Source organism: Xenopus laevis, chromosome 1S (assembly GCF_017654675.1).
Source record: "Xenopus laevis strain J_2021 chromosome 1S, Xenopus_laevis_v10.1, whole genome shotgun sequence".
NCBI lineage: Eukaryota > Metazoa > Chordata > Amphibia > Anura > Pipidae > Xenopus > Xenopus laevis.
The window spans coordinates 70,785,176-70,805,077 of record NC_054372.1 but is presented as its reverse complement, the minus strand read 5'-3'; the positions used below and the strand labels follow the sequence as shown (position 1 = coordinate 70,805,077).

General features: G+C 40.5%; 1 protein-coding gene across 1 annotated transcript in view; it reads right to left on the bottom strand.

Moving 5' to 3' along the window:
• Window positions 1–14,147, bottom strand: part of scarb2.S (scavenger receptor class B member 2 S homeolog) — a gene marked incomplete at its 5' end in the record, with an annotated part of 36,698 nt that extends 22,551 nt beyond the window's left edge. Inside the window, 5 exon segments of the mRNA NM_001094777.1 lie at window positions 786–877; window positions 3,196–3,387; window positions 5,576–5,723; window positions 10,992–11,149; window positions 13,815–14,147. Of these exon segments, the coding sequence (NP_001088246.1) occupies window positions 786–877; window positions 3,196–3,387; window positions 5,576–5,723; window positions 10,992–11,149; window positions 13,815–13,931 (707 nt within the window).
• Window positions 14,148–19,902: the final 5,755 nt, after the last annotated feature.

The window sequence follows — 19,902 nt, the reverse complement described above, 5'->3', positions numbered from 1 at the left end:
AAGGGCCCTTAAGCAAACACATAACACATAAGTGCAGGGGAACAGTACATGATAGTTTTATTACTTTAAAATGGTATTATTATTTTTGTTGTTACTGTACCTGATATTTTAATACCTTTAAAATGTGTGCGTTACTTAAACCGCGTCTATTTTACAGGTATGACACAGAATTTGCAAACACCAAATAGTTCTACATGTAGGAATACTACAAGTCTAGGACACTATAATATTTTGTGAAGAAGAAGATTCTAGCCCTCTTCCTATTAGCGTATAAGTCAAAAGGGTCAATTGTTTTAAATTTAGCAATCTTATCCCTGCACATTCCACAAAGAAAAGATCTGAACTAGGGATACACCGAATCCACTATTTTGGATTCGGCAGAACCCCTGAATCCTTCTTGAAAAATTAGTCCGAATACCGAACCGAATCCTAATTTGTATATGCAAATTAGTGGTGGGAAGGGGGAAAAATGTTTACTTCCTTGTTTTGTGACAAAAAATCACGCAATTTCCCTCCCCGTCCCCATACATATGCAAATTAGGAATCGGTTCTGCCGTGCAGAAGGATTCTGCCGAATCCTGCTGAAAAAGGCAGAATCCTGGATTTGGTGCATCCCTAATCTGAGCACAATTATCCATCTCTGCAACAGGGAGTAACAATTCAGATGGGTGTTCAACCACATACATTATGCTAAAAAAAAAGCTTGACACAGAAACAAAACACAATTTACACAATATAAAAGTACAATATTAACATATAATTATGTTTGCATCTGAATGGCTTACTTTTGACCCTTCCATTCAGCAATTTGAGTGAACTCCAAGTAATCATTCTTTCCACTTAGAAACACATATTCCCCATCATCTGTTGTGTTCATCTAAAATATAAATCATAGGATTACCGTATACATTATGCACTGAACAATTTTACAGCAATCAACAGAAGCACATATTAGCTATAACAGCTTACCATATCTATATAGACCTCGAAATTAAAGGATTATATCAGATCAAGGGTTTTGGAGTTGCCCACTGCCACTAGTAATAGTTTTGTGAAACTGTGCAGGTCATTTACAACCTAGAAGGCAGGATGCAAAGTGCAAAAAAGGTACAATCTACCATGTTTTTGCACTGTGGGCCCTGCCTTCTAGCAGAAGTAAATGGGCACAGATCTCTATTCTCCAAAACACCATCCCCAAGAATCCAGTGCTGCCTGTGTTCAGAAGCATATTATTCATTAGAAGCAAGAGGGAGGAGGCACCTAGTCACTCCTACCCCCCTAACTTATGTATGATACAGACACGCAAATTAAATAGTGGTCATGGATGCAGGCCGCAATTGGGCTTTGTATTTACTGCCTACATTATGACAAGGACAGGGTTGGCCTGTGTTCTGCCAGCATGAGTAGCAGAGCACAGCCAGACCATGAACAACCGTGCTCTTGCAGTTTTGTCCAGGCACTTCTTAAACTACCCTTTAGGTTTTTCTCTTACTTCACTAACAAAAATACAGAAGCTTATATAGGTTTATATTATGTTATTATGTTATATTCATCCAAGTGGACTGGTGATTATGTATGACTTTGCACATTGGGACCAGAAACCAAAACCATAGATATTTCCTAATAAAAGTGATTGGAAAAAAAGTATATTTAGTACAGGAGAAATATTTTCCCCTCCCAATGAAACCCAGACAGGCTTCAGATTTTTTTTTGCCTTCCTCTGGATCAACTAGCAACTTCACTGCCTAAACACTGAATTTGATGGATTCATGGCTCTTTAATGGCCCATTTGTTAATTCTTAAATTAAACAGGGCAGACAGGAAAACAGAAGGTATTACATGTTTGGTCCTTGCAAGCTAGATAATTAGATTACCAGTGCACAATCCTCCCCCTTCACCATTTGTTTTTGGCTTGTTTTGTTAGAATAATTCCATTATGCATTATCTGTTCATTGGTAATGAACTTGCAAGTACCACATATGTAGTAGCTTCAATCTCCCTGTTTAGTTCAAGAAACAATAAGAACAGTATAGTTTTCTTGATTAAAGCAATAGGTAAAAAGGATGTTTGACACACTCCATTTCCATAAAAAAGGGGTGATATACTGCCCCTTTAAGATGCCAACCAATATAACTGGTTGTGTCACTGGGCAAATGTACACATATGGAATTAAAGGCTGTGCATTCAAGAATATTCCATTTCTTTCTTTTAATAAACTCATGGGTTGCTTTGGCTGTATGTTTTGGGTCATTGTCGATCTGTATTATGAAACTCCTCCCAATCATTTTGACTGCATTTAGCTCATTTGTGCAGACAGTGTCTCTGAACACCTCAGAATTAATTTGGCTGCTTCTGTCCTGTGTCACATCATGGATAAACACTAGTGTCCCAGTGCCACTGGCAGCCATGCACGCCCAGGCCAATACACTGCCTCCGCCATGTTTTATAAAGATGTGGTATGCTTTGGATCATGAGCTGTTCCATGCCTTCCATACTTTTTTCTTGCGATCATTCTGGTAGAGGTTGATCTTGGTTTCATCTGTCCAAATAATGTTTTTCTAGAACTGTGCTTAGATGTTTTTTTTAGCTAAGTCCAATCTAGCCTTTCTATTCTTGATGCTGACCGCATTTTCTCTGTTGACAGCAAAATCTTCCACAAATCAACTCCAGGGCTTTTATCTGCTTCATTGATAAGGACATAACTAAAGAATTGCCCACACCTGCCCATGAAATAGCCTTTGAGTCAATTGTCCAATTGATTTTGAGCCCCTGAAATTAAGTGATTGTGTTAAAAAAAGGCTTTAATTCCTTACATTTTTATGTAATCTTTTTGTTGAACCTACTGAATTAAAGCTGAAAGTCTGCAGTTCAACTGCATCTGAGTGGTTTCATTTAAAATTCATTGTGGTAATCTACAGAATCAAAATTAGAAAACAGTTGTTTTTATCCAAAGATTTATGGACCTAACTGTATGTCTATTTTCCTAGTATAGCTGAAAGCCAACCCTCTATGTGACAGATACAAAATACGTCTTTCTATATATGTAGCCTTGTTATCAGCTAAGATGTTCCTTTACTAAAGGCTGAACCTTCAAGAGGGATTAGAACTAAAAAATGACCAACAATCATTGCAATCATTTTGTACATGCAATGAAGCAACAGCTTCATAACCTACCAGCTGTTATGACTTTGTTACCTTGTAGAAGAGTCCAAATACGTCACTGACATTGGGATTAAATAATTGAAGGACTGATAGCACTGCATCTTTATAGCCCCACAATAACTCATCAATGGTACGAGTAACAAACATTCCGTCTTTGTATGTTTTTAGGGTTGGTATAATAAATGGTCTGAGAATGCTTGAGTCTTTGGTCATTTCCATTGCAGTCTGAAACAAGACAGAATACAAAAGAACACATTATTGAATTAAAGCAAATGCATCATGCAAGTCGGCTCCTTACAGAAAATAACACAAAGAAAGACACCAGAGGAATATAAACAAAACAATCCTTTTGGGTTTATTTACATTATATCACAGTAGACTTAAGTTATTAAGATCCAAATTACGGAAAGATCAGTTTTCTAGAAAACCTCAAGACCCAAGCATTCAGGATAATAGGTCCCATATCTGTTTATGGAAAATAACCTGTGCAAATAGGGGCAAACCAGAAAAGTAATTGGATCAATGATAATAAAATTTAAGACCTTCAAAAGCTATAGTATTATTATAGGTTATGTTATAAAGCTTGATGAGTTGATGAAAAAAAGGGATCTGCTATTTCTGGGAGCTGATTTATTCAAAGGGTATTCCATTGTTTTAGATTTTTTGGCAGTTTAAATCATACAATGTGGTATCAGGAAAAAACATTTTTTAAACCTTCAATAATCTTTTAATTAAAGGAAAAGGTGGGTTATAATCACTGATTATAATCTCTTATCGGATACTCTAGGTCAGTATAAAAGCACCACATAGCAATATTTTTTCCCTTGTTTTATCTGATTATTGGGCTTCTAACTCTACAACACATGTGCTCTTTAAATGGAACTTAGAAGAAGATCCAGATTAAAAAGATGGCAGTGTGGCACCCCTGCAGTAGTATCCTAGGCCAGTGCAATTTTCAGCAAAGAGAAGCACTGGCCCAAGTACTTTAAGGTTATCAAGTAAGAAAATGATAGTCAAAGAGGGTGCTCAAGTGGGCTAAGAAACTAGTCAGTGTGCACTGCCCACTGGGCTACTAGGAGTTGACTACAGTACAGACTAAACTGAGCTCAGCTCCTTGTGCCATCTCTACCTTTGTTAGAAGTAGCATAAGGCACAGAGCTCAGTATGAAAAAAATCATGAATTAATTATACTTGCGTACAATGTTCCACCCCTGTATGTGTTTGGCACCGCTGCTTGCGTCATGCCTCCAGTAACAATTCTTTTTCTAGAGTTGACACAGCCAGTTGCAGACACATTTGTAATTTTGATGGCGAACACCAGAATTGACATGATCTGGACTTTTTCCTTTTCCACTGCATTGTAAGTAAAACAAAATATGGCAACTGTGTACAAACATGCACTTTGCACACTGTTCTTGCAGTAAGTGACAACTGTCAAAAAGTTTTGCACCTGACTGTGGTTTCTTTACACTTTGTCCCCACATTGTAAATCAACACAATCATCTCTGTGTGTTTGTATATATACTACCTTGGAAAGAATAGGCAAGCCATTCCAGTAGTCCAGTTCACATGTTGGAGCTAACTTTCCACAGGAAGGCTGTACATGAAAAGGTATTTAATGGTAATGAGTGTTAGGAAGGTCTCTGAGCAGGGCTCAGAACATGAATGTTTACAGTCTGTGTTAGGAAGACCCAGCGGGGCTGGGGGTGCTGCTTGCCACTGCAAGGAGCAGAGGGAGATGTGACCAGGTAACAGAGTCAAAAGTGATTGAGGTACTGCCAGAAGGGGAGCCAGGACAGAGGCTGGTGAATTTGTATCCCTGAAGGCGAGAGACAGCAGGGCTTAGTGAGAAGCCTGAATATTCCAAAGTGTGGTATGTATGGGGAGAACCCCAGTGTGGGGGGGGGGAAAGTCTTGAAGCGTGCTGTGAACTGTGTTCCGGCATGCCAGTATCTATATGTAAAAGTTGTCTGAATAAACCTGTGTTTTTGCCTGAAGACCCGGTGTCACTGTCTTTATGCTCCTGATCTTCTGCTTACCACATGCTCACATGCTTTGTCCTTGTGTAAAATGTATTTTGAAGCAATAGAATTTTTAATGAGTCAGATGCAATTTGAGTGTAGGACTGGCCAAATATGGGATGACTTTGACGTAGTTGGCCAGCTTAAATATATTGCAATATATGGACAAACAATCCCTGTTTTGTTAAAAGGGTAAGGCATTTTTAGTAGCAGTATGCACAAAATGTCTCAATGTCTTAAATATATTGATAATGGGTTGAGTGCAGAGGACCTTTTGTATCTCTCTTTGTATCAGACTCTCTTTGTATCAGACTCGCCAGTTCAGATGGAAAATGTTAAAGATACGACATAGTTAAAAATATATATTTTTATATTTTTTTTTAAAAACTTACCACAAGAGGAATGTTCACTGTTCGTATTAAGTCTACTTTGGGGTCTCCAACAGACTTTTCTCGTTCAAATACATAAGTTTTAGGAGTGATAGCAGATACTTTAGTCTCGTTGACAGAAAATGTAATGTTTTCTCTTGGTCGATATTCCCTGGTTAGTTTAAAAAAATAAATACAATAAAATGAAGTGTAGATCTTTTAAAACATAATTGCTTGGCAGCAACAGTTTTAATAGTAATTTCGTAATTTATAAAAACTATTTTTTAAGCTTTGTAACAGGAGACCCATGCTGTTCCAAAAAGGTCGGCTTAGCAATTTCAACAAAAGAAAATACTTTTTTAAGTTATACTTTTTCTTGAATCCGTTATCTGGAAACCTGTTATCCAAATTATGGGAATGCCATCTATCACAGATTTAATTTTAATCATTAATTAAATAATTCAATAATTAAAATGTTCTTAAAATTATTTTATCTTTCTCTGTAATAATAAAACAGTACCTTGTACTTGATCCCAACTAAGATATAATTAACCATTACTGGAGGCAAAACAATCTAAATAATGTTAGACATGGACATCTAAATTACGGAAAGACCCTTATCAGGAAAGCCCCAGGTCCCATGAGCTCTCTGGATAACAGGTTCCAGTTGTTTGGTCGATCGGTCAGGGTTGATTTTGACCCGACCGATCCCGCCGGAGCCCATTGCGCATCGTAATTGGATCGTTCGGCCATACGGCCGAACAATCAGATTACCCCCGATATATCCATGCTCGTTAATGGCATATCGGGGAAAGATCCCCAGGTCCCATGAGCGCTCTGGATAACAGGTTCCATACCTGTATTATTTTATTATGTATTATTTTATATGAGAAAGATTTTAATTCCATAATCTTGTAAAGAGCCATAATGACACACCATTTATCTCTTGGAGTAAGAACGAAAATCATTGCAATTTCTATAGCTTAAAGGGATACAGTCGTGGGAAAACATGTTTTTTACAAAATGCATCAGTTAATAGTGCTGCTCCAGCAGAATCCTGCATTGAAATCCGTTTTTCAAAAGAGCAAATGTTTTTTTTTTTTATATTTAATTTTTAAATTTGCTGTGGGGCTAGACATTTTGACATTTCCCAGGTGCCCTCAGGTCATGTGACTTGTGCTCTGATAAACTTCAGGCACACTATACTGCTGCACTGCATGTTGGAGTGATATCACCCCTCCCGCCTACCAGCTGCTGTAATGTAAACAGAGCCTTGTCTGGTCAGCTGAACAATGGGCAGGTATCAAGATAACAACTACCTCTTCAGAAGGATTCTGCTGACTGGACTGGGAGGAGCTCTGTGTCTGCCTGCTTTTATCAGTCCTTTGCTCCACAGCCTTGGACTGAATTGACTTATACAATACCATAAGGTGGCCATAGACACACAGATTCTATCATACGAATCGAGGATTTGTACGATGTGCCAACATCTTTCGTCCGGCGGAGAGCAGTCGTTTGGTCAATCGGTAGGGTTGATTTTGACCCGACCGATCCCGCCGGAGCCCATTGTGCATCGTAATTGGATCGTTCGGCCATACGGCCGAACAATCAGATTACCCCCGATATAGCCATGCTCGTTAATGGCATATCGGGGAAAGATCCGCTTGTTTGGCGATGTTGCCAAACTAGCGGATCTTTGAGTCTATGGTCACCTTTACTGTATTGCTATGGGGCACTGAAACACTGTATTTTCAGTGTGTAATAATAACATGCAATATGGCCTGAAGGCCAGTTAGGGGGAGATTTGGGGTGATTGCATATTTGTGCCCTGTGTACCCCTGGAAGTAAAACAGGGCGACGGTCACCTCAATGTTTCTATATATCTGTAACCTTGTTATGAGCTAAGGGGGCCCAGCCTGAATGTCAGTTAGGGGGAGATTTGGGGTGAGTGCTTATTTGTACCCTGGGTACCCCTGGAACTATAGCAGGGTGACTGTTACCCCAATGTTTCCATAATGACATGCAATATGCACTGTCGTAACTTTCTCTGTCTAACACTAAGGGGCCCAGCCTGAAGGCCAGTTAGGGGAGATTTGGGGTGAGTGCATATTTGTGCCCTGTGTACCCCTGGAATTAACGCAGGGTGACTGTTACCCCAATGTTTATATATACCTGTAACATTGTTATGAGCTAAGGGGGCCCAGTCTGAAGGCCAGTTAGGGGGAGATTTGGGGTGAGTGCTTATTTGTGCCCTGGGTACCTCTGGAACTATAACAGGGTGACTGTTACCCCAATGTTTCTATATATCTGTAACCTTGTTATGAGCTAGGGGGGCCCAGCCTGAAGGTCAGTTAGGGGGAGATTTGGGGCGAGTGCTTATTTGTACCCTGGGTACCCCTGGAACTATAGCAGGGTGACTGTTACCCCAATGTTTCTATATATCTGTAACTATGTTATGAGCTAAGGGGGACCAGTCTGAAGGCCAGTAAGTGGGCAGGGAGGAGAAAGGCAGTGCTGGGCTAGGAAATGTTAGCAGAGCTGTGGCAGTGCAGAGTGCCATTGGGAATCATTGAATTAGTGCAGGTCCTACAAATAGTACTGGCTTATGGTTTATTTATACCTCATATAACAGGAGTGCACTGCCAAGACTGGTGATAGGGAACAGAACAACTGAGAAGGATGAAGTGTAGGAAGGGTTAAATAGTTCAGGGTTGGTTTCTATAGTTCAGGAAAGGAAAGAGAGAGAGAAGGCAGTAGGTAGTCCATCAAAAATAAACATTGCAGCCACTGAGCAAGGTCTGTGTGGGGATGGGATAGCAGAGGGAACATTGTCACAGCTCTTTCACTTTGTCTTGCAAGTAGGGTTGCCACCCGGCCGGTAAAATACCTGCTATAGCCGGGGCCGGTATTACAAATTTACCGGCAATGTAGCTGCCGGTGATTTGTAATACCTTTAACAAAAGCACTTGGCCATCCGGCTGAAACTTACCTCTCCTTAGTCTTTTGCCCCTCTCGCGATGGGGCCTTGCCCCCTTTTGCATCATGACGCACGCGACCACGCCCCTTTACGTCACAGTCCGCCCATTTACACATGGCCCCACCCCTTTTTACGTGGCTCCACCCCTTTTTACGTCACACCGTTACCGCCCCATCACTGGCCGGTAAATTTTTTAAAAAAAAGGTGGCAACGATACTTGCAAGTAACCAGCCTCAAACAAACAAATGCTTGCAGCAAAGAGTACAATTTCCCCATCCCAACTCTGTAAACGTTAGTTGAAAGGAATGCAGAGTGAATTTACTGAAGAGCAGGAGGTTTAATAGCTGTCTGTGCAAGGAGGACTGCTTGTGGATGCTAGAGAGCAGGCAGTAAGTCGGAATTGAAAGCAGCTTCTCTGCCGACCATGTGACCACTCTCCTCCTGACTTCACAGATAGCGGGGGGGGGGTAAGTACACAGCAGAGAGGGGAGGGGCAGTACACAGCAGAGAGGAGAGGGGCAGTACACAGCAGAGAGGAGAGGGGCAGTACACAGCAGGCTCCTCATGTCGCAGTATGACTTGGCTTTTTATCAGTGAGCAGCTGCCTCCAAGTACACAGGTAGTGTTGCCACCTTTTCCAGAAAAAAATACCGGCCTTCCTATATACAGTATTTATCTTTTTTCCCTATTAATAACATTGGGATCAGCCATTATTAAAATACCGGCCAGGTGGCAACCCTACACACAGGTAATGCTGTGCCTGCTGTTAGTGCAGCATGTGAGGAATATATAATGAGCAGATATGGAAGCCCCCATGGCAAAATAAAAATAATTATTTATATATTGGATTGTGATTCCCTTTAACTGTTATCACTAGTCAAAACACGTGCCCTTTTAGGTTAATGCCACATGTTAATGTCTACTGAGAAACAGCCCCTTCGTGGTACCTGCTCACTTGTGTCTGCATCCAGAGGCACTGCGTTGGCCTTGGTGCAGACACATGATTTTGGCACAAAAATGCATACTAATGCTTTTCAGCACCAAAATCCAGGCCTGTGCAGCATTATCCTTTCCCATCTTGAATGGCTGAACTCATGGCTCCACAGCAGCTTATTTATAAACAAGTCACTATTTAAATACTTAAGAGCTCTGGGTTTGCCCTTTTTGACTTTAATTTCTAACTTGAGACCACCTTTACTTTTAATTAGAGCATGTCCATTTTGTTGCAATTTCCCAATGGTCCCTGACACATGTGATATACATAATATTTTGATGTGACTGTGGCCTCAGTTATACAGATATACCAAGTAATGGCTCATTAAAATTAAATACCACTGGTAGGGGCTGGGCACACCCTACTAAGTTTCCACTAACTTAGTTTCCACTCTTGTTACGGCTGTTTTTTAATCTTTCCATTAAAAAAATGAACCAGCCTGTGATAGTTTGTTGTAGAGTCAACACGTTTTATCTCCTTCAAAGGTACCACTTAAGCCATGGTGTCTTTTTTACTGTACTATGCAAGGGATAACTGGAAAGGAAATAAAACAGAGGCACGCTACAACTGAGAACCCCAAGAGGTGCTTTTATCATGGAAGGAGCAAACGGTACCCAAGGCACCCAAGAATTGGCAGCCATCTGTGATTTTCAGTTGCATTCTACTTCAGGATCAGGACCCTTTAATCCTAATCTTTCATTTGGCATACCTATTTGAGCCCATTTTTGCTAAAATATAGTAAATCACAAATATAAATGATTGAAAATACTGTGTAACTTACTGGTTCTACTGTATAAATAATAAAAAAAAGATCAAAAAGATTTACATTTACTGTAACTTCTCTTGAAGTAAAAAAAAACCAAGAACATTACACATACTTACATCGATACAGTGACACAAATTTTTCTTTTCAAAATATGAATCTATGTTACCTATAGGTATGGTTTCTCTCTGTCCCTTCTTAACCTGTCAGTTAGAGTTTCTAATGCTAATGGACTACTACTGCACAAATATGGCAGCCCCCTCATAGTGGCACATGGGGGTAAGAAAGGTAATGTAAATGCATCAGTCAAATACTTTTATGGCAAATTTATCAATAGCATTCAAAGACAATGTTATGATAGATCTAGAAAAGGTTATTTTTCTGGTGTCATGACCTCTTTAAGTTGGGTTGAAAAAAAGACCAAAGTCCATCAAGTTTCCTCTCAAGGAAACTTTGGATGACTTCAGAAAACAAATTGCATCCCACAATCTTACTCCCCCCCCCTGTTAAGAACCAACTTTGCTGCTACAAATAAAAGTTCTGTTTCTAATCTTCAGGGGTGGCCTCTGGTACAATGATGTTTGCTATGGAATATAAAGATTCCCTGCTATCTGTCTACAATGCCCTTGTAAAGCATAATCATGTCCTCTCCCAATTAACTTTTCTCAAAGACATTAAAAATACCATTGTATACCATTGCACTTGCCTGTAAGTATATGGCCCAATTTCATGGACAAATGGCTTTTCACCACTCAGTATCTCCAGTGGGTTGGTAACATTGAAGAAGTAGAACTGCATGTAAACAGGTGGTGGGGGATTAGCCCAGTCCTCAAACACTTCCGATTCATTTTTTAGAACAGTTGCCTGGAAGAGATTGGCAACTAAAGATAAATGCCATAGTTTTCCTTCGAGGAGCATTATACTCATTTAGATATAGAAGAATTGTGCTTAAAAAGTAGTGTTTCAGCCAGATTTATTGAATATTTCTGCAAACACCCTAATAATCCCTCCCTTCTCTTACACTTCCTGCTCCCTGAATTCCTAGGCTGTGCAGGGGAGCTGCCCTCACTGCACTGTAGGACAGGAACCAATCAGCAGCTAGCAGGACCTTGTAGGGAACTGAAGCCTGTCTTTGCTTGTGTGACTGCAGGGCTGTGATTGGCTGTCCCCCTCCTACTATGCTTCTGGCAGGGACCATTAGGACACACCCACTCCTCATTTGAAACAGGGACAGGGACCAGTGAATATCTATAGGGAGCTCTATTTTTAAAGATAATATTAATTTTTAGCATCATGTAAAAGCAGCACTATATATTACTCATAATTTACTACAAAACTATTGTTTTTTTAATTTTTCCTATATGTCTCCTTTAATAAATATTTTGTGCAAATGTTTTTTTCTGGTTGTTGTGTCAATAAACCCCATCTGAAATTTAGAAAATAGCAGAGGAGAGCAAATAATTAAAAGAGAGATAAACTACCTCTCCATTGCATTTTCTGAGGTTGGTACTGTATTCAGATGAACACCTCTATTTGACCTTTGCAGTAGCGGATTAAGGACGTGAGGCCCCTAGGCTACACTTTCCCGGGACCCCCTTCTAGGTGTGGACTGTATATCGGCCGCGGTTTTTTATAAATAAGCCGATCGCCGCGTAAATATGCTAGCAGTTTCAAGCTTAGGCAATGGCACATGACGCTAGCGTATTTACGCGGCGAAACAAAAATAAAAATTATTTCACTGTCTGCAAAAATTATTTCACTGTCTGCAGAAATTATTGTCTGCAAAATTACTTCACAGACCGAGACTCTTTCAGGTGCAGGCTAGGCTGGCTGTGCCTCTAGAGCTGTTGCTGCACCTTGCTGCTGGCTGACCCCCGCCTCACAGTAGCTTTTAATTCAAAAAGAAATTCTCTGCCCGGTGCCCACTGGCACTGACTGCTGCAGCCTGCAGGATCCTGGACCTGGGTACTGCTACCACCACTCTGGCTGGCCCTGTGGCCCGTTGGGCCCCCCGCACCTTGCTTTCTAGCTAGGCTAGCTGCCTGGGACTGAGACAAGTTCCAGCACAGTGCAGCCAGTAATAGGCAACTTGAACTTGGGCAGCAGCTTCTTGGTAAAAAAAAAGCAAGACTCAGAGAAGTGATGATGGTGAGTGAGAGTGACAGTGGAGTCACGAAGAAGACAGACAGTCAGACTGTGTGTCTGCTCTGCCTGCGTCTGAACGAGTGTGTGCGAGAGCGTGCTGCCCTCAACCAGCTTAAGTAGCTGCGGGTTTTCGTTGTCGCACACCAATGACGTCACTGGTGAGCGCCTGCCCTTCCAACATGAAGATAAACAGCCCGGCGTGTCTGTGCACTTGCACACTGTGACGCAGAGAGAAGCTGTGAGCCAGAGTCCCAGTCAGAAAGCCTGGGGGTAGCCCCGGACCCCAGTGAATTATTTTAAATAAAATTGAAAAAAAAATTAAAGACCCATGGGCCCCTACCACTAATGGGCCCCTACCACTAATGGGCCCCTAGGCTGTAGCCTAGGGTAGCCTAGGCATTAATCCGCCCCTGGCCATTTGGCAGTTATAAGACCAGACACACTGTGGCAATTATCACCTATGTGCCTTGACCTGTGCCAAATTCAGAAGCCCATGAATTTTTCAGTACAAATTGATGGTGTTTATCTAACAGTCTTTGGGAACCTAACAATTTATCACACATTATGTTATTCACAGGCTAAAGTGCCATTACTAGCCAAGAACTACAATTTAATAAAAACTGGAGAGACTCGGGATGCTATAAGGGGGGCCCAACCTTTTTTTTTTATCCGTGAGCTACATTCAAATATAAAAAAAGCATGAAAAGGTTTCTAGGGGAAACCCAATAAGGGCTATGATTGGCTATTTGGTAGCCCCTATGTAGATTGGCAGCCCACAGGAAGGTCTATGTTTATGCAAATAAAACTTGCCTCCAAGCCAGAAATTCAAAAAGAAGCACCTGCTTTGAGGCCACTGGGAGCAACATCTGAGAGGTTGTTGAGCAACATGCTGCCCCTGAGCAACTTGTTGGGGATCACTGCTATAAGAGTATTAGTGAATGGCATACCTCCCAACTGTCCCTTTTTCGGAGGGACAGTCCCTCTTTTGACAGCTCAACCCGCAGTCCCTCATTTGTACTGGAAAGTCCCTCTTTTCTCTGCTCTGAACAGCCAGAAAAAGAAACAAAGTTTCTCACTTAATTGGCTTTTAGCAGAAAGCCCAGAACAGGTAACAGGTGCAAATAAGATACTTTGGTTTTGTGTGTCTCAAAATTGTTACAGTTTAGATAAGGAGAAATATTTTCAAACTTTCATAACCTGCCAAATTTTGTAAAACGAACATGGTAATTAGGGGGTGTGGCCACAGAAACAGGTGTGGTCAAAAAAATTGCTGCGCTACGTGCAGAAAAAAATTTTTGTCCCTCTTTTTACTTCCAAAATGTTGGGAGGTATGGAATAGCCACTGAATTTATTTAGTGTATCATTTTAAAATCAAGAATCTTACCTGCTTGACTCGCCCCTCTACTATATTCATGAAGGTGTGGGTCAGTAGCAGAACAATGCTTACAATAATAAGCAGAGCAGAGACAGCAGCAGTCGCAAACACGGCCCATTTGGCCATAGCACCAGCCTGGATCACAGAAGTTGGATCAGAATTGTAGGGGGGTCAGGGCCAGGCCTGGCAAGAGACAATCCGTCAGTGGTACCAAACGCTTCAGAATGTCAGGCCACAGGAGCAATAGATAGGACTACAGTCTCCTCAGTTCATGTGCCTGTGCTCTTCGCTTAATCGATGTTAATTCGGCAGAACGTATGATGTCATTGCGCCGCTTGTTTTCTCTCAGCTACATTAGAACAACAAGCGTTTGCCTTATGTTTGTCTCTATTTCCCTTCTGTAACCTATAACCCTCTTATCAAACACTGACCCGAGCTCAGCGCTAGCAGGCTTCTGGGTAACATGACTCCTCTAGGCTGCAGCGTCCTCTTCCCCCGCCCTTATAGTGAAACCTCCTTTTTTATCCTACTGGTTTCACTTTTAATGCAGGCTGAGTTTCGATTCGCAATTTCTCTGTTGCGCGATGGGTTGTTGCTTTGGCTCTGCTGCAACATATGAAATCAGTCAGTCTCTCGGTTTAGTGCACATTGACTATTGTTTAACTTTGACACATTGGAAAGCTAGAGACAGACTAAGGACTCATGGGTGAACTATTATATATATATACAACTTTCCCTTGTTTGTTATATATATATATATATATATATATATATATATATATATATATATATATATATATATATTTATTGGAGCTCCCTATAAATTTTCTTTGGTCCCTGTCTATGTTTCAAATGAGGGGTGGGCGAGAAGTGAGGGCTTATTGGGGGTTTTGCAAAAATATTCAATACCGTAAATCAGCCTGAAACCAGGGGTGCTTAGCCAATGAGGCGAGTTGAGGCTGTCGCCTCAGGCGGAAGCGCCCCACTAGGTACCAGGGGCAGCAAAAATGCTGCTCCTGGTACTTTAAGAGCGAATTTCTGGGGGAGGGGGGGCAGCAGCAACTGCCGCTGCCTCAGGCGGCGGAGGGGCCAGGATCGCCCCTGCCTGAAACACTACTTTTTTAAGCACATTTCTTCTATATCTAAATGATTATAATTCATTGGTACATTCTTATTTTTTACACAAAATGTCTCCTTTAATATTAACATCGGTGCTCTCCAAAGTCTGACTTGTCCAAGGGCCCCACTACAAGTAGTATGCGTGGTCCCTTTAAACCCCCTTAGGCATTTGTTTTGGATTAGCAAGAACAGCTGTAGGGTCCTCAGTGCGCACATCTTTTTTCCAAATTGCTCTCCTACTATAAGGAACATACCCAGTGGATGGTATATTTAAATCCATTCCTTGTGTAAGCTGGTAACAGCTGTGCCATTGGGAAGCCCCATAACTGTGGATCATGTGTTCTCGACAAGAATAATTTACATATTTATTATTATGTCATATTTTTATAGTTTTTTAATTATTAACCTTCTTCTTCTGATGCTTTTCAGATTTCAAATTGGGGTCACCGACCCCATCTAAATTCAAATGCTCAAATGAGTACATTTATTGTTATTAATACTTTGTATTACTCACTCTATACATACCCTCTCCTATTTATATTCCAGTCTCTTATTTAAATCAATGCATGGTCCAAATTACCCTAGCAAAATTTGCAAAACAGCAGAAAATTTCCCAGATGCATTGAAGTCTATGGACGACACATTTTTTTTTTATGTGCAACAATTTATTTCACCCATTTGAGTCTGTGGGTGACTTCTTTGCTGTGAATGTGTCTAAGAAACGGATCCGCACACACGCTGATTAATGCAGTCGGGGAATATCCCTATTTATTAAGCCACCAAACATCAACGTTTCGGGGGGGAACACCCACCCTTTAAGGGTGGGTGTTCCCCCCGAAACGTTGATGTAGAAGGAATGTGCTTGAAAAAGTTGTGTTTCTGGTAACTTTATTGCAAATGTCTGCAAAACTCCTACTAGTCCCACCCATCTGTACTACTTACTGCTCACTGAATTTTCTGGCTTTGCAGGGGGGGGAGCCAGCAGCACGCAGTACACTGGAATGGATGAAATTGGCTTGCCTTTAAACCAAACATAGTCAGAGCCTTGTGACATAACCACATAGCCCTTTGTCCTAGATACTGCCACAAGTACAACACAATTAAAGAGAGCATTTCAGAATCCTGTAATTTTCATTGTGACGTGCCTTTGGATGAGGCAGCTGGTTTTAAAACAGTATTTATTAATGGGTGGAAGTGAAAGTTCATCCTTTGATAAATATGCCTTTCAGAGTCCCATAGAAATGAATGGAGAGTTGTGGAATTTCACTCTAGAGGACTGTGGCAATCTAACTTCACTTTTTGATAAATATACCCCTATGTCTGCTATATCCAAGAATGTCACTACCCAAACATACTGTTATAAATATAAAGCAAATTAGAGATCACATTGAATCTCCATGACTAACAGAAAGGTACTCAGCCTGTATACTGTGTCTTTGTATGGTCACGCTGTTATATGGAAAATTTCTAATATATACATGTTTGAGGAGTAAGTAATGTCTCAAAATAACCCCAAGTTATTGGTTTGTCAGTCTGGAAATGAAAATTGAAAAGGAAGTGGCTGTCAAAATGATGTGAAGGAATACAGTTGCCATTGTCATTTAACTAAACTCTAAAAACAAATATGTGTAGAAATGCCATATTTTATATACTGAACTTACTGTCTGTAACAGTAATGATTCAGGCCTTCAAAGGAGGTCACCATCTTGGATTTTGTTAGGACAGTCAGTTACACTACACATGCTCAACGTTGTTGGAAAGCTAAACTTAGACTTAAATCATCAAGCAGATAAAGGGGTAGACGTCATGAAGCTGAAGCTACAGGTTTGCTTATTAAATTCTGCTGCAGAATGCACCAGTTTCAAAATTGAAGGATCCGCACTCACAGGACTTAAAATTCGAATATTACTTTATTTTGAAGCAAAAGACTGACGTTTCGACTGACCCACGGCCTTTCTCAAAGTGCCGTGGGACGGTCGAAACGTAAGTCTTTTGCTAGCAGGTCTTTCAAGTGGCGGACTCCCATTTTGTATGCATCAGGCATATGGCAAACAGATTAGTTTAACCAGTGCAGGGCAGCAGTACATGATATTTTCATTACTTTAAAACACTTTTATGTTTTGGTGTTACTGCTCCTTTAATAGAGCAACCTCTAGATTCTACGTGTTCATATATGACTCAATGGACAACAGACTAACAATTACAAAATACCTAGAGCTATGGCCTGAAATATTGAAGGCTGTAGACAATGCGTCCCCAAATATAACTGTTAAAGAAACAGACTATAAAGTTTTTTACAGATGGTATATCACTTCTCAAAGGAAACATGCCATGGTCCCTCTGAATTCCCCTTTGTGCTTCAGAGGGTGTGGGTGTATTTACATACACGGTGACTATGCCCTATTGTCAAGAACTGTAGCCACAAAGATATTGAAAGTTTCAACGGATCCCTTGCCTGAAGCAGCCTTACTGTGTCCTCCTTGTCAAAATGTTACAAAAATTGGTATCACAAATACTGGCTGCAGCTCCATGGGCAATTGCCCTTAACTGTCTGGCATCCACATTATCACTTTCACAAGTTCATCGGAGACTCAATTGTATACAAAATATGTATTATTTAACGTCTTGGGGGCAAATTCCCTAACCAGCGAAAATTTGCCATCAACGGCTTTGCAGCCATCGCAACATGCCAATTCACTAAAGTGCAAAATTGTGTCCAGGGCATCGAATGCTGGCGAATTTTCGGTAGTGTTACTTTGTCAAAGTAAGATGTACTACCGAAGATGTTCACTAATTTGCATACGGCAGGAAATGATAAAGGTACCTGGACGTATATGTTGCAGCAAATACATTACATTACACAAGTCCAGGAAACCTTAATAAATTAAATAGAGTTGTTATAATGCCCTTCACATGAGCCCAGTGTATAGTTTATTTTCCATATGTTAGAAAATGGAGGAGGGAACCCGGTTAGCCAAAAAAATTTTTACGGACCTTTGCAGGATATCAAAAAGAAAAGACGCCAGCGTTTTTTGGGACTTTTTGCACTAAAAAGTGAGGAAGTCCTATGCACGCCATTGCACTTCGCCTGGTCTGAGCTGGCGAAGGCAAGTCTGGCGAATGAGGTAACGTTCAATAAAATCCGCTTCTTAGTGAATTTGCAGAGTTATGTCCATTCACCAGAGCGAAAATTTTCCTGGTGTTAGAGTGCGAAGCAACGCTAGCGTCTCCTTTGCTAGCGAAGTGAAGCCTGCACCCGTTAGGAAATCAGCAAAGATCTGAAATGACGTCACGTTGGCGAATTTTCGCTAGCGTTAGTCACTTCCCCCTTTAGGGAATCTGCCCCTTGGTTGGAAGCATCTTTAATACGATATTTGGTCTTCATGGGATACCTATAAGAAAGATCAAAAGATACCTACAGATTAACTTGACTTAATGGTGAAATTTGGAATGGTAGATCTCCCTGCACTGCCCCACACAACTACTAATATTGTTGTTTGAGGACAGAACTTAGTTTTAATCTGAGTGTTTAGGACTGTATAATAATATATTGTGATTATATTATTTTATTTTTTCTTAAACTTTAAAGAGAAATAAAAAAAAACTATATCCTCAAAGAGGCAGGACACTTGAGAAACAAAAAGGGGACTTTAGCCCTCTGCACAGTCCAGCCCCAGATGGTGTCTATTATTGAATTGCCCCGCTTACAGGACTTAAAGGGACGGTTCACCTTAGGAACAACTAGTTGTTTTCAGATAGATCACCAGAAATAATGACTTTTTCCAATGACTTTCCATTTTCTATGTGTGACCGTTTTTCTAATATTGAAGTGTCAAGTGTCTTTGTTTTACCTTCTGAAGCAGTCCTGGGGGGGGTCGCCAACCCTTTAATCTGCTCTAAATTGATACATTTAGTTGATACATTTGTTATCTTTGTCCCTGCTGAGCAGAATCTCTGGGTTTCATTAAAGGCAGCTGTTAGAATTGATACGATAGTTGCTAATACTCCAGAGATGCTGCTGAGAAATGTATTTCTAAAGTCTGCAGTTTAGAGTCTGCACCTGAATTACTGAGCTGCCAGACTCAAACACCAGAGACACGAACATTCAACTTTAAACTTAGATTTTGGAAAAACAGTAAAAAATAAAAAAAGGAAAGTAATTGAAAAAAGTCTTTATTTCTGTGGAACAATCTAAAAACAACTGAAATGAAAACAGTGTTGGGAAGGTGAACAAGCCCTTTAAGATCTCTAGTGGATACTACTAACTATAAAAACTTTTTTGTAAGCTAGTGCAATAAGAGCATAATTAGAAAATCTAGCATACACAGAGAGCATGTTAGCAGTAAAGAATAAGGAATTAGCCTTCTCCTTCTATTCTGATTGTACCTTTGTAAGAATGGGCCTACTAGTTCAAAAAGCCATATAATATCCAGTAATATGTCTTTTCCCTGGGATTTAGATGGTTTTGTCAGCAATAAAATAAATTAGCCTATTCATTGTAGAACTTGTCCCTAAATAAGAATAGCTCGGTCACCTATTATGGATAGCTCTCACGTATATTTGTATGTATGTATATTTTTATTTGCATAGTGCTCCTTGAGGGCAAAGCACTGTACAGCAAAACAATAAATTAGTAGTAACAAACAAGGGGTCATTGAAATAAAAAGTAACAATAAGTGCATTATTAGAAATACAATTCACATAAATATGAAATATAATTACAATACAGGTTAAGTGCTCAGTGTCAAGGAGATAAGAAGCTGGAGGACCGTACCCCGTAGAGCTTACAGTCTAAATGGGAGGGTAACATACAGATACAATTCTGAGGGGGTATTAAGGTGCCGTAGGTTACAGTTTATTACACTGTCATATAAGTGCCAGTTCCCAGTTTTGGTGTTATCCAGGTGTAGTCTTTAAATTTTGTTTAAAAACATTTAAGGAGGATTCTCTCCGTAGAGATTCGGGAAAGCCATTCCAA